The 14,139-nt window shown below is 37.8% G+C and overlaps 1 protein-coding gene across 1 annotated transcript in view; it reads left to right on the top strand.

Moving 5' to 3' along the window:
• SH3BGRL2 (SH3 domain binding glutamate rich protein like 2) overlaps positions 1 to 13,193 on the top strand; it is a 59,567-nt gene extending 46,374 nt beyond the window's left edge. Inside the window, exons 3-4 of the mRNA XM_084889497.1 lie at positions 5,034 to 5,114; positions 8,995 to 13,193. Coding sequence (XP_084745623.1) covers positions 5,034 to 5,114; positions 8,995 to 9,006 — 93 coding nt within the window. The 3' untranslated portion in view covers positions 9,007 to 13,193. The remainder of the gene's footprint in view (positions 1 to 5,033; positions 5,115 to 8,994) is intronic.
• The last annotated feature ends 946 nt before the right edge of the window (positions 13,194 to 14,139 follow it).

Genomic DNA, 14,139 nt, shown 5'->3' on the forward strand with positions numbered 1-14,139 from the left:
TAAGGAATTCAGCAAGCTTATTTAGCAACTTGAGAGTGAGTTTTTACAAATGGCGATCTTAATGTTTGCAGTATAAACCGTAATATATTTTTTAAAATATAAGCCTGATAAGTGAAATGAATTTGATAAGGAAGCAGATCTTTCTCTTTTATTGGGAAATGCCTAAGGCCACAATAACTTATACTACTAATCAGTAAGATGTGATTTAAAATTTTCTAATGCTATTTAACTCTGAAATTATTTCACATCATTCTGTTTGTTATATTTGGAAGGAGGTATTAACTATTCAGAAATCCTAGATTTTAAATTATCAATCGCATACTCTTTGCCTAAACATGACAAGGAAAGTAATTTAACCTTTTACACTTTGAGATTCCTCAGACCACTCAAAAGCTTTTGAATGTCAGAAAGTAAATTGTGTACATCATTCTTTAAAACCTGTAATTAATAGAGTAGAAATTGTATTTATTCAAATTATGTTACTAGCATGAGATTACCTAAAACATGGCACACCAGCCATTAATCAGCAGACAGCTAATTCATCCACTTGACAAGTATTATTGGTAACCTGGTGTGTTAGGTACTTTTCTAACATTGACTTTTAAAAATTATTTCATTAAACTATTCTGCTTTTAAAGTTAATTTACCAATTTTTTACATTTGTCACTTGGAAGGAGTTAATTACCTTAAGTGACAATTTCTAAACTCTTGGGAGGATCCAACTCAGTATTTGGGTAAGAAGCCCACTCCCTAGCTATAGTTATGTGGTAGTGAGTTAAAGGTTCTTAAAAATAATGCTTATAATATTTATGACCGAGATACAGTTAAAGAAGATTTTTTAAAAATCTAAATAAAAAATGTTGCCCTTCTGAGATTTCTAAATATCTGAAATTTCTAAATACTTTTGTTGTTAACTAAAATTTACAGTTTTGTAGAGAATAGTTTTGATTGAATGTTAAATGGATTCTTTAGAAAGTTACATATTTTCTCTACATGTATAGATTTTACATGTCCTGTTTTATGTATGAAGCGTGTTTGTGAGAGTTGACCTTATTTCCAGTTTTATGATTTGGAGAACTGTAACTATTTTTAAATTAAGATTTTTAACATAAACAGTGAAACCTGAATTATACACATTTTCATGGTAAATTGCCTTTTGATCTGTTGCATGCAAGATACTTTCATGTTAGCATTTCAGTCTTTTAAAGTAAAATTCACGCTTCACTTATAGAGATTGAGTCAGGCATTCTCTCTCATTTTTTATTTCTTACCTTATTAGTTTTTTCATTCCTGCATTTCGCACTGACCATCAGAGATTATTAATCAAGTAGAAAGGTAAAAAGGCCTTTCAAAATTCAAAACGGGAATAGCATTTTGACAACTGAGTCACTAGTCCTAATGGTTTCTCTCCCACTATTGTCTCTTCCTTTTCCTATTCAGTGAAATCAGAGAGAGGTAAAATTTTTAAATAGGTATCTTTAGAAACCAGAATATTTGGGTGACTTTACACCTAGACACAACTAACCGCCCATTTAAAAGCAACTCCGCTGAATGCTCCATCACTTTAAAGAATTATGAGGCTTCAGGGACTTTGTTAGTATCTGACGCAGAAATGAAGTAATAGTGTGAGGAGGTTAAATGAGTTGATCAAGATCATATAACTCAGGAGACCACAGGACACCACATATACAGTTCACTGAGCATATATACCATACAAAACCTGTGAACTAGATAGTTGTTGGTACATGGACCTCTCTTCTCCTTATTCTTGACTAAGTCAGAATTGGGCCACATAGAGTCTTTTAAGCCATGTTAAGAATTTTAATTCGTATTTTAAGAGCAATGAGAAGCTTTGAAGGAAAGAATTTAAGAAGAGAGCAATATGATCATCGTCTCATTTTTAAAAAAGCAGTCTGTCTTCAGCTGAGAATGATGGGGTAGAAATAGGTTATTTTGGAGGAAGGCTGATAAATTGAGGTGCTACTGCAGAAATCTAGCTTAGATTAGGGTTCTGAGATGGATGTCAAAATGGAGAGGTTGAAGGAAATGGAAGACAGTTGTTAGCTGAGGAAAGGGAGGAGTCGTGTGGTACCTTGATTTCTGATGTGGTAGAGTCCACTAGATGGTGGTGCCATTTTCTTAGAGGCCCATCTTGTGGTGTGGCAGGAAGATCACGAATTGTGATGTAAATCCCTTCTGTTTAAGAGTCTGTGAAGAATTAGTGATTATATAGAACCAGAAATGAGAGGAGAAATCAGAGCTAAAGTTGTGACTTTAATTAGGGCCATGACTAAATGATATTCTCTAAGGAAAGAGTTTAGACTGAATAGTGGCCGAATTTGGTAGGGGGAGGAACAAATACACCAGTTTTCGTATGGTGGATATTTAAAAGGGCGCGATAAATCTGGCTGTAGGTTAGCCGTCTCCCTCTTGTTACATTAAATATAAGCAACAAACGACCAGCTAGAGAATACACAAGGTGTCCCAAAAACATGTATACACACTTTAACAACTGATAGCTCAATTGATGTTTCTTTCTTTTCAGCCAGACTAGGCTTTGAACATAGGAAATTCATCCTAAAATGCTACTGGAAGTTTGAAAATGCAGTTCAAACACGAGCACTGCCTTTATCATTATTCAAAGGGTGTCTCCCCCCCAAAAATATATTCGCTTCAACAGCTGGTAACTCATTTAATTTTCACTCCTTTTCACGTTTAACTGATTTGAAATAATGGGTGAAGCTAGGCTAAGCTTTGAATAAAGAAAATGTATCCACTAGACATTTTTATAGGGACATATAATAAAGTTTATGGTACAAAACCAGCAACAGTTGACAGATTGAGGGCACACAAATACTGAATGAAATGATTCCTGATATTTGTGATTCCATTGCTTCGAATTATCAGCAGTGCCTGGGCCAGAAGGTCATCAGTTTGAAAACAGGCACTGACAAAAAAAGTTATTCATTTCTGTAGAAGTGTGTATATATATTTTTGGGGACACACTATATATATGGAACAGGATTATTTTTTGAACCCAGTGAAATGTCATTCAACTGTTTGGAAATATCTTCATTATAAAGAATATTTTTAACATTTTCAGCTCATGGTATTTTGCCTAAATTCCATATCAGATGTAGACCTGCATTATTTGTGACATAGTTTTCTTCTAAAAATTGTAATATTTTTCAAAAAATTCTACAAAATCTATAATACTGTAGAGTCACTGCTTGGGTATCTCATATAATTTCTCAAACTTAACATTTTGAAACGCAATTCCAACCTCACCCTGCTGAAACATTTGTACAAGAGAGTCTCTACATGGAGTCAAATCAGATTTTTTTTCATCAACTGAGGCATGCTTTGCAAGAAGCAGATCTCCACAAGTCATCGACGCTCCTTTAGATTCCTAGATAGGTTTCAAAGTGTCTGTGATGCCACTGGTTCAGCTTGGCAGTGGATCACTAGGCTTCAGTGACTCTCATACAGAGTGCCCTACACGTGGTTCCTTCTTGGGTAAGAAGCTTCATAGAGAACAAAAAACATCAGTTACAACATCAATGGAAATGGGCCCAAATCTCAGCTCTCTCATGTATTAGCTGTCAAACTTGGGCAACATTTTTTTTTTCCTTCTGTGAGCCAGTGTCTTACTTGGTGGGTGGTGGTAGAGATTAAATGATAGATTGATCGTAAGGTGCCTCCCACAAAGGGAATGCCTAAATATGATTCTGATCTTTGTCTGCTTACAGTATTTACTCAGGATAAAGTTATTAAAAGGGACCTCTACCAAACTTTAAAACTGCTTTATATCAACTTAGAAACTGTAGTATTACATATGCAAACTGTGGAAAAGAAACAATTGAAGAACTTATTGACTAGAATTCCTTAATGGTTTCTTTTTGTGAAAGTAGGAAGAGAAAAATGATTCTGCCTCTGAGGCAAAGGTAAATGTCATAGAGAATTTAGTTTTCTCTAGTTTTTACTTGATCTTTTTATTCTCTCTGAAGACACATTCTTTAAGAATATGGACAACTTCAAAGGTAGAATAGCAGCACTCATATTGACACTTGGAGACCTTTACAGGTTTCTGTTCAGCCAGTGATAGGCTTTTTAAAAGCCTTAGATAACAGCCTATCTAGAGTAGAATTGGGAGGCAGCCTTCCATATTGAGGTGCTAGAATAAAGTCTTAGGTCACGGTGGTTTCACACAAATAAATGTTAGTTTGTCCCACAAAGGAAAGGGAGTGTGTTTAGGTTTCATTTCTTTTGTCATTGTTTTATGTTTTAATCCCGTCACAGGCTTTGGATTAAAAACTTGTTACATTTATCGTCATACTCAAAGAAATTTTTAGGCTAAAGCAGGGCAAATGAGTAGATTTATATAGCTTTTCCATGACCTGGATGGAGCAGTGGTACATTTTTTATTTTCATGAAGAATTTGTGTGCCTGGCAGGCCTGGTGTGGCTCAGCAGTTGAACATTGATCCAGGACTCAAGAGGTCACTGGTTAGATTCCGACTGCCAGTCAGGGCCCATGCTCGGGTTGTAGACTTGATCCCCAGCAGATGGAGTGCAGGAGGCAGCCGATCAAGGATGTTTTTCTCTCATCTATAATATGTTTTTAGCACTCTATCCCTTTCCATTCTATCTCTCTAAAAATAAAGGGGGGAAAATTTTTTTTAATTACAAAGCATTTGTCAAGCCCTGGCCAATGTGGCTTAGTTGGTTAATTGAGCATTTTCCTGTGCACTGAAAGGTCACCAGTTCATTGCCAGTCAGGGCATATGTCCAGGTTGTGGGCTCAATCCCCAGTCAGCAGCTAATTAGCTAATTGATGTTTTTCTCTCTCTCCCTTCCTTTCTCTCTAAAATCAATAAAAACATGTTTTTCCAAAAAAAAAAAAAAAAAAAAAAAAAAAAGGAAGAAAGCAGTCTCTCTAAAAAAAAAAAAAAAAATTGCCTAAAGCACCAAATACAAAGATAATTGTTTGCTTTTGTTTATTTTCTCCCCCCCCCCCCTTTTTCCCCCCCTTAGGATTATGACAGTTTCTTTGAATCAAAGGAAAGCAACACAGTCTTTTCATTCTTAGGCCTGAAGTCACGGTTGGCATCAAAGGTAAGTAAATCTTTGCATTTTTCTTCAATTTTTCTTAGCTGTTCTCAATTGAAGTTGGAAGTGTTAAGAGGATGCACATATACCCTAAATATTTAGCTTTCGTTTGTTTAAATGCATAATTAGAGACTGCCCAGGGTAAAAAATATAAAAAGATGCCTAATATTTTTTTTTCTTTTCAGTTTTCAATTGTTTATATTAGTTTGTTTTTAATTAATAATTTAATTTATTTATAATTTATTTCCCCTTCTTCCAAGAAGAATTTAAGATAGCAAAAAATGGTAGGTGCTTTCTATTTTAAAGTGCAAGCTTATAATAATTTATGCTTTTTTTTAATTGCAGCATAAAAGCCATATTTTTAAGGTCTTTTGCACGTTTAATTCATTTAATTTAAAAGAGAGATGGACTGCATTAGCAAGTAGTCAACATTGAAAACAACCCTACAATTCTTAAACTAATCAAAATGTTTTCAAAGCTGCTTTAGTGTGTCATATGTCTTTTAGAGAACAAAAGGCTCAAGTTTTTAAATATTTAGGTGTAGAAATGATGTATATTATCACAACTTTGTGAAGCACATGGGTTCACTTTCAAAATAAAAAATAGCATTTCCTGCCGAAACCGGTTTAGCTCAGTGGATAGAGCGTCAGCCTGTGGACTGAAGAGTCCCAGGTTTGATTCTGGTCAAGGGCATTTACCTTGGTTGCGGGCACATCCCCACTAGAGGGTGTGCAAGAGGCAGCTGATCTATGTTTCTCTCTCATCAATGTTTCTAATTCTCGGTCCCTCTCACTTCCTCTCTGTAAAAAATCAATAAAACATGTTTTTAAAAAATAGCATTTCCTTATTAAATAAGACAATATTTTGATTATTTACCCTTTAAAGACAATATTTATTTTATTTTATTGGTAATTAGACAGAGGGAGAGAGAGAAGAGAGGGGAACACTGATATAAGAGAGAAACATCAATCCATTGCCTCCCATATAAGCCCTGACCAGGGATTGAACCTGCAACCTGGATATGTGCCCTGCCAGAGAATTGAGCCCACACCCTTTTTGGTGTGTGGGATGATGCTCCAACGAACTAAGCCACTCAGCCAGGGTGACGCTGGTTTTATTCTGATTATGAAAGTAGCTTAGGCTCATTTAGAAAAATGAGAACATACAAAAATGTGTTGGTTAGAAAATAAAAGTCGACTATTATCCCAACATCTAGAGATAAACACATTAACATTTTTGGTGTATTTCCTTGAAATCTTTATATACCTAGCAATTGAAGTTTTTACTGTATTTCAAATGAGACTGAGTTCTAAAGTACCATTTTTAACACTGGATTGAAATAGAAGTGCATTATCGGCAACTTTGATGTCTGTAAGTAATAGGTCTTTTGAGGCTGCGTAGGATTTGCACCATTTTTGGAACACCTGTGGGAGGAAGGCAGCGACTATCAATAATATAAATTATACACCAGCACTTGTAGTTTATAGCTGATGGGAAGTCTTCCTTTGTTTTTGCATCAGTAAGTCCACAGATGGTTGTGGGTGGTTTCCATGCACATATTTTAAACAGAGGCAAACCCACATATATAATATTAAAAGGTTCTTAAGACTATTTTTATAAAGTTGGAACATTGGAATACTTGTTAGAAAAAACTAGTATTTTATAACCTGTTTTATCCAAGGATATTAAACAATCCAGATGTACCTTCAAAGAACTGGAAAAAACTAGGGTAGGAATAATCTGATACATAAATCCAATGGACAACACTGTCTATACAAAAGCCTTTTTAAAAAAAATACTGGCCCTAACTGGTTTGGCTCAGTGGATAGAGTGTCAGCCTGCGGACTCAAGGGTCCCAGGTTCTATTCCAGTCAAGGGCATGTACTTTGGTTGCGGACACATACCTGTAGGGAGTGTGCAGGAGACAGCTGATCGATGTTTCTAACTCTATCCCTCTATGTAAAAAATCAATCAAGTATATTTTTTAAATGGTATGTTTATTTAAAAGAAAATAATGTGTGCTTGCCTTCCTTGCTCTTATTTTCCCTGAAGATCTGGATTCCTTAGGCACTCTTTTTTAAAAAAATATATTTTATTGATTTTTTACAGAGAGGAAGGGAGAGAGATAGAGAGCTAGAAACGTCGATGAGAGAGAAACATCGACCAGTTGCCTCTTACACACCCCCACCAGTTGCCTGCAACCAAGGTACATGCCCTTGACCGGAATTGACCCGGGACCTTTCAGTCCGCAGACCGACGCTTTACCACTGAGCCAAACCGGTTTCGGCTCCTTAGGCACTCTTTAGGCTGACTGTTCTACTCTTCAAAAATATTTATTCTCTCAGAAGTTTCTCAAGAAACCTGTGATAAAAGAAGCATTCTCACATGACTTGTAGTCTTATTATTAAAGTTGGTCTTGATGCCATTGATGTTTACTTGACTTCAGCAAACCATTCCAAAGGATTGAGGGCTCAGAGGTCCCCACCCAGTCAGACCACCATTTGCAGGTGCCTGAGCAGGAGCACATGGGACCAGAGTGGAAGCCCATGGTCCAGAGTTTGATATTTAGAGAGAGAAGAGAGGGAAACACTGATATAAGAGAGAAACATCAACCCGTTGCCTCCATACAAGCCCTGACCAGGGATTGAACCTATAACCTGGATATGTGCCCTGCCAGAGAATTGAACCCACAACCTTTTTGGTGTGTGGGATGATGCTCCAACGAACTGAGCCACACTGGCCAGGTTGACATGAACCATTTGGGGCCAGAAGAGTTATTAACAATCCATACTCCCTTTATCTTCATTGGAGAGAAATAGGAGTATCTTTAAGAGCAGTTCAGCATTTCCTTCTTTTCTTGTTACTTACATTTTACCGTGGTGGTAATTCATTACACAGTCTATACTGTAAGGCCTGAGAGCATTCACAGGTGTAATGCAGTAAAAGATGGTTAGCCCCCTGTTCTCATCTCCTTCCCTACCCTCTATACAGTGTGCACACACAAAGCACAGGTCTAGAAAGCCTGCCAGGGAGTACAGACAGGCACCATTAGCATCTGTAATTGCTCTTACACAGTGAGGAGACAGAAGAGAGATGTAGGAAAGGAACGTTTATGGCTCAGACTGCACAGGTGCAGTGTGGACTCCGGCAGTTCGCAAAGTAGGCAAGGTGGGAGGCAGAGGAAGGTGGAGGTCTCACCGTGGTGGCCTTTAGGGTAAGACTTTTAAAAGAATTTAAATGAGTTGTTAATATTTAAAATAGCAAATTCCCACTCTTCTAGAGAAGTTGAAAGGCAGGGAAACCCTGGGGAAACCCACTTTCTTCTCTGACTGTCTGGAGCCATCACTTATTTTATAGACTCACAGCAGGGACTGAAGAAGTTTCTGCTTTCAGAGATCGCTGCCTTTCCAGAGTGATAGCAACTGGTAGACCCTGGGCACCAACCAACCAGAGCTGGAGCAGGGCGGAGGCCCTGCATGCCAGGTGTCTGGTGGGTGAAGCACGGAGCCCTCCGGGGTATTGGGGCGGCCGCTATTTACAAAGAGGTATGGCCCTGCAGTGCTGTTCTTTACCGTGGGCCACTCTCCACAGCCCCCCGAGGGGCTGGGCCACACACATCCTGCTCACCCGGGTGGGACTGGAACAGTGCCTCTGAGAGGGGTCTTGGCGGTTGTTGAAACTTTTCGCTTTCCTATTTGGCAGGCCAGGTGTGTGAGATTTAAATCTGGCCTCTCGTCCTGAAACTCAGGATTTGTTCTTATCCATCATGTGGGGGTGATTTATTGGGATTCCCAACATGTCTGTTCCTGGCATTTAAAATACTACTGTCCGGACGAATTTTGTTGTCAGTAATAACTGGCTGTTTTGAATTATCATTACTAAACAGGCAGAACCTTAGAGAAGACAAGCGGAAGATGATGGAGATGCATTTTGGAGCGCCCCCGGATACTCAGCCACACCTCTCACCTAATGCATCACTGTGACAAGAGCCACAGGCATCATCAGTAGTAACCCTGCTTGCATTTGGAAAAGGTGTTCTTGGAAGACATGGGTATAATGGGATTGCATGATCACTTTAAACCAAATCAGAACTGTGGTGGGTTTTTTTTCTTATTTTCAGAATTGCCTGCAGTTGCCTCACTCACCCGGAGGTACTAAAACCTGTTACAGGTGTGTGCTTCCTTAAAGACTGAAAGAGGAGTGAGTGGCACCATCAGAGAGAAAACATTGGATCTGTCCTAGGTTGTAGTTGATGCCACTATTGCTCAGACTTTCTTCTCTTTAAGTTGCCTGGGTTGTATCCTTAAATTAGTCTGCCAGGATATTAGAGTCTTTGGATCAGAAAGAAAAAAGAAATGTTGGTTGACAAAGGAATTAAGATTTTGCTGCAAAATCACAAATGTCACTTTCAGCGCTTTGTAATAACGCCTACCGAAAAAGTTGGATGTCCTAGGCTCCTTTTGGTAGTGCAAATTCTTACCCTCATAAATCCTCGAACCACCACAGATGTTTCCAAAAAATCACTGTTGCAACTACGTGTGATCAGAATCAAATTACATGGGTGAAAATAATTACTATTTTGGAAAATAGATGCTTCTTTATCTCTTGCAAGAGGAAATTTCCCCCTACATGCATAAAACTGTTTAAAAGTATATTTTAAGAAGTGCACTAATTAGATAGTAAATTTATAGGAAAAGTACTTGACTCATATCTGAAGGCATTTTCAGTTCTAGCAACTTATACATATGTGCACATATATTTTTAAATGGAGCTACCCTGACTAACAGCTGCTTATTATATTTTGTGAAGGGATTATATTTTTTTGAGAAAGGAAGATCTTGGTTAGATATATTTTGTGAACCCTTGATAAGGCATATTAAAAGATGCTAATATTGCTGCACAATTTAATTTTTTTCTGACTTACTTTCCCTTGGTTCTTTAACTTTGCTTCTTCATATTTCTGGCCAATGCACAGTCTCAGATTTTTCAGAGTAATGTAAATACATGTTCTCATCCCATATACGAGCTCAGTGAGTTTCCAGAGCAGCATATATGAGAAAGGGGCTGTTGGGGATAAATCTGAATTGTACTTGGCATGCAAAATCTTTACTCCCTCTGGAGTGGATGCTGATAAACACTAAACATGCCTGTTTTATTAGGGCAGAGGCTACATCCTTGTCCCTGCTTACATTTTCTTTAGAGTTTTTAGTTGCCAAACGGGAAGAATCTTAAATAGGACATATTACCAGCAGGCTACCTAAAATATTCGCTATTCTCAGTATCCTGATGCCGGACCTTCCGCTTAGATTCTGAGCAGGGTATTTATAAGAAATTGAAAGAACAGAAGAATTGAAGCCCTATTGCGTATGTGCTCTCACCCTCCAACTTGCTATATGTGGACTCGTTGAATGCAAAAGCTAAAATCCTAGACAGATTTGTAGCCCAGGACTGCATTCAGGAGAAAAGCATGCCACAGATTTCTGCTGGACTGGAACACAAACACGACCCACAGTTTTCCCTCCAAGGAAAGCTGTTGTGAAACAAGGGTCCGGGTCAAATCCATTTGATAAATCCCAGAGACTATCCAGGATTTTTTTTTTTAAACTGAATATTGTGTTTGAGTATGCAAGTCTTCTGATAAGACTTAGACTTTCTTTTTAAGCTACAGCAATTAAAATTTTTTTGAATGTTGCAATGATCTAATTTAATATATTGTCTGCTCTTGCCAGTGAGCACCAAAAACCAACTTGTGAAGATCGAGACTTTCTAAGTTAAGTTCTGGGGTTTTAGGGTCAATACAATACTTGCTAGGCAGGGAAAGCTACTCAGATTTGTCTTAAAATTTTTGAATTATTATGGCTATTGTAGGCCCAGTGCGATTCTTCTAAACAGACTAGATGAATAGTAGTGCTAAATTACTGTCACAGTTACACATCATCTGCTCCTCACCCTACCTTCTTTTTTCTTCTTTTTTCGTCAGCAAGGAAATAAGAGAGACCAGCCTCGGCTGTACTTGCTATGTGTGAGCTAGAAGCACACTGTGTGGCGTTGACGCCGTACCACAGTACCCAGGCTCTGCTGAGTACTGAGGGATTGCCCTGTGGAACCACACTGTCTTCAGAGAATGTTGGGTCCTTACTTGTACTATATTACCAGCTGAATTTCAAACATGGAATCGTTTTCATGTTCCCTTCTTTACCTAGCTCCCTTTCGATTTAGATAATCACAGTCTTAAAAGCCTAGGGAAAAAGTGGGTGGGACTGCAGGCATAGAGGTAATATCAAGGGCATTTCAAGACAGAATTTTTATTTCCTGTAGAAGGCTTGTTGGGACAAAGGAAATGTGCTGCCAGAAATCCAAGTATGCCATTTTAAAATTAGATAAAATACACAGTGCCATCCTGCTAGTTATATGCGGTATATGCATTCCACAAGGAAATTTTGTTGGGGAGAAATGTGTGTTTTTTTTCTCCTCCAAATTATGGTGTTCTCTTAAAAATCAAAGAGTAGAAAAGGAAGATTTTTTTTCTCAGACTTTAATATATTTTAGATTTGTTTCTGTTTTATAGATTTATTCAACATTCCCACATAGATGTTTTTGTATTACATGGATTTATATAACTAAATCTATTTTTTCCTGTTATTGAAAGGTACAAAAGTCTCTTTTTGTTTATTTACTTGTTTGTTTGTTTTGGTTTTTTAAAATTTGATTTTGCTACAGAGGGATTTGTTTTTTCCTAGAAATGCTTTTCATTTAGCAGCTTTCCTTAAGTGTCAGGGCCACTTTGATCTGCATAATTGTTATTTTTAGATTTCAATTTGTATGCATTTGTCCCTAAAGGCATTGGTGACATCTCAGATTTTATATTCAACATTAAAAAGGAATAAATTCCAGAAAACACATATTCTGAAAATGGAGTGTTTGTTCCCTTTCTTTCACCTTTTTTTAATGTTAGTTCAGTGTTTGGTTGAAACCTTCCTGTTAAGTTAGGATGCTGGGTTTCTACTCTCATCCATGAGCCCCATATCTACAGATTAATTATAAAAATGTAGACATATCATATGACCATTTGAGGAGATGCACATGCTGTCGTGTATGTGTGTGTGTGTGTGTGTGTGTGTGTGTGAGAGAGAGAGAGAGAGAGAGAGAGAGATGGGAGTTGACCACAGAATCATCTCAGGCAGGATGGCATTAAATCCCTTGGTCCCTTGGTTGGTATAACAGAGGGATGGTTTCCTGAGTACACCGAAGCCCTAGCTGGTAGATTTGTTCCTCTAATTGGAGGTAGAAAGCAAGTACAGTGAGGCTGCCACCTTTAATAGAGGGGCCCCCTTGGATGCAGCCACCTCTGAAAGCGGAAGAAAGCATTTCTGAAGGCAGTGTCTAAAGCTGACCTCATCACCAAACTATTTCAAACCTTAAACACCAAGACAGAGGGAGGAGGAAGGAGGAGATAAAAGAGAACAGGCTGTACGTTTGCAGAATGTGCTAAATCATGAAGCCACATAAGCCACCCTCTTGTAACCCTGACTTTCAGAGTTTTCCCAGTTCTTCTAGAAATGCAGGTCAGGTTAGTTTAGTCATCCTTTCGATCAGTGATCAGCAGGCGTGGAGGCCTCAGAATGTTACAGTACTGTCTAAGCAGGGCAGTCTCCACCCCCAAGGATGAGAAAAACAGGAACAAAAGCTGCAGCGACAGCCCAGTGGAGAAGGACAGAGTTGAGGTGAGGGAGTTGCACGCCTGGTGATGGATATCATCTGAAACACGATGTGTAATCTTTGCCTGTGTTTGTTACAGCCACTCCGATTTAAAATTATTTCATACATTCAGTGGAACATAGACACCTGTACATACCTAGAAAATACGTATGTACTCACTGAAATGTAAAGAGTAACGAAGAAACCCCTGTCTGCCTGCCAGCAGCTATTGCCTTTCCTTTCAAGCACCGTGAGCTCTTTGCCCCTGTCCCGTCCCAATTTGATGGTGGAGCCCTTCTGAATTCTGTGTTATCATAGTCTTTCTGTCCTTTATCGTTTTACCTCCATGTATGTATCCTTAAATAATAATAAAAGAAATGGAATTCCTCTTTTCTCACTTCCTTTTTTGCTCATTTGGGCATTATCATTTTGAAACAAGTACCCTAGTCTCCTGCTTTTCACTGTTACATTTCATTTCATTGTATGACTGTATCACAGTTTTTCTCTTCTGTTGCCAGGTTTGAACTGCATCTTTCTTTTAAACAGAAAAAGGAAATGTTGTTATGAACATTTTTTTATTTGATTTCTGGTGCGCACACACAAGAGTGGATTGCTGTGTCATACAGTACAGCACATCATCAACTTTAATAGATAAGGCCAAATTGTTTTTCAAAGCAGTGGTATGAACTTACATTCCCACTGGTATACTAGAATTTCCAGTTATCTAGATCCTCACCAATTCTTAGGATCATCATACTCAAATTTTTGCAAGCTGAGTACAAAATGATACCTCATTGTGATTTTATTTTGCATATATTTGATTACTAGTACGTTGAATATTTTTATTATGGGAATTCTTGTTTCATCTTGGAAATCCCTCTTCCAAGTCTTTCACCTTTTTCCTATTATGTTGTTAAGTATTAATTTTTAAAAACGCTTTACCCTTAAATCTCTTATCAGTTAATACTTATTTAGCTATTAAAGAGAACTTGTACTCAGAGTAGAACAATTTTCTGAAGCCATTTCCAGAAGTATGAAAAGCATATGAAACTTTATTCTCTTTGAGGGAAATAAAGTTAAAAGCATATATTGTGTGCTTATTGTGTGCTAATTTTCAGCTTGTCAGCATTATCAGCCAGGAGATGCACTTTGGAAACCTCTCTACACTCCAGAAGTTTTTCTTCTTTGAAACTATTTTAAGGCTCATCAATTCCAGTTATTCAGAAGGAAATGAATGTCATAATTTGGTTTTTCTGCTACAGAATTTCACCAGAAGGAAATCTTTATATAGACTGCCTGTTTACATATGCACATTTTCTTAGTATGTCAACAC

The sequence above is a fragment of the Pipistrellus hanaki genome (assembly GCF_964339955.1).
Source record: "Pipistrellus hanaki genome assembly, chromosome: 7".
NCBI lineage: Eukaryota > Metazoa > Chordata > Mammalia > Chiroptera > Vespertilionidae > Pipistrellus > Pipistrellus hanaki.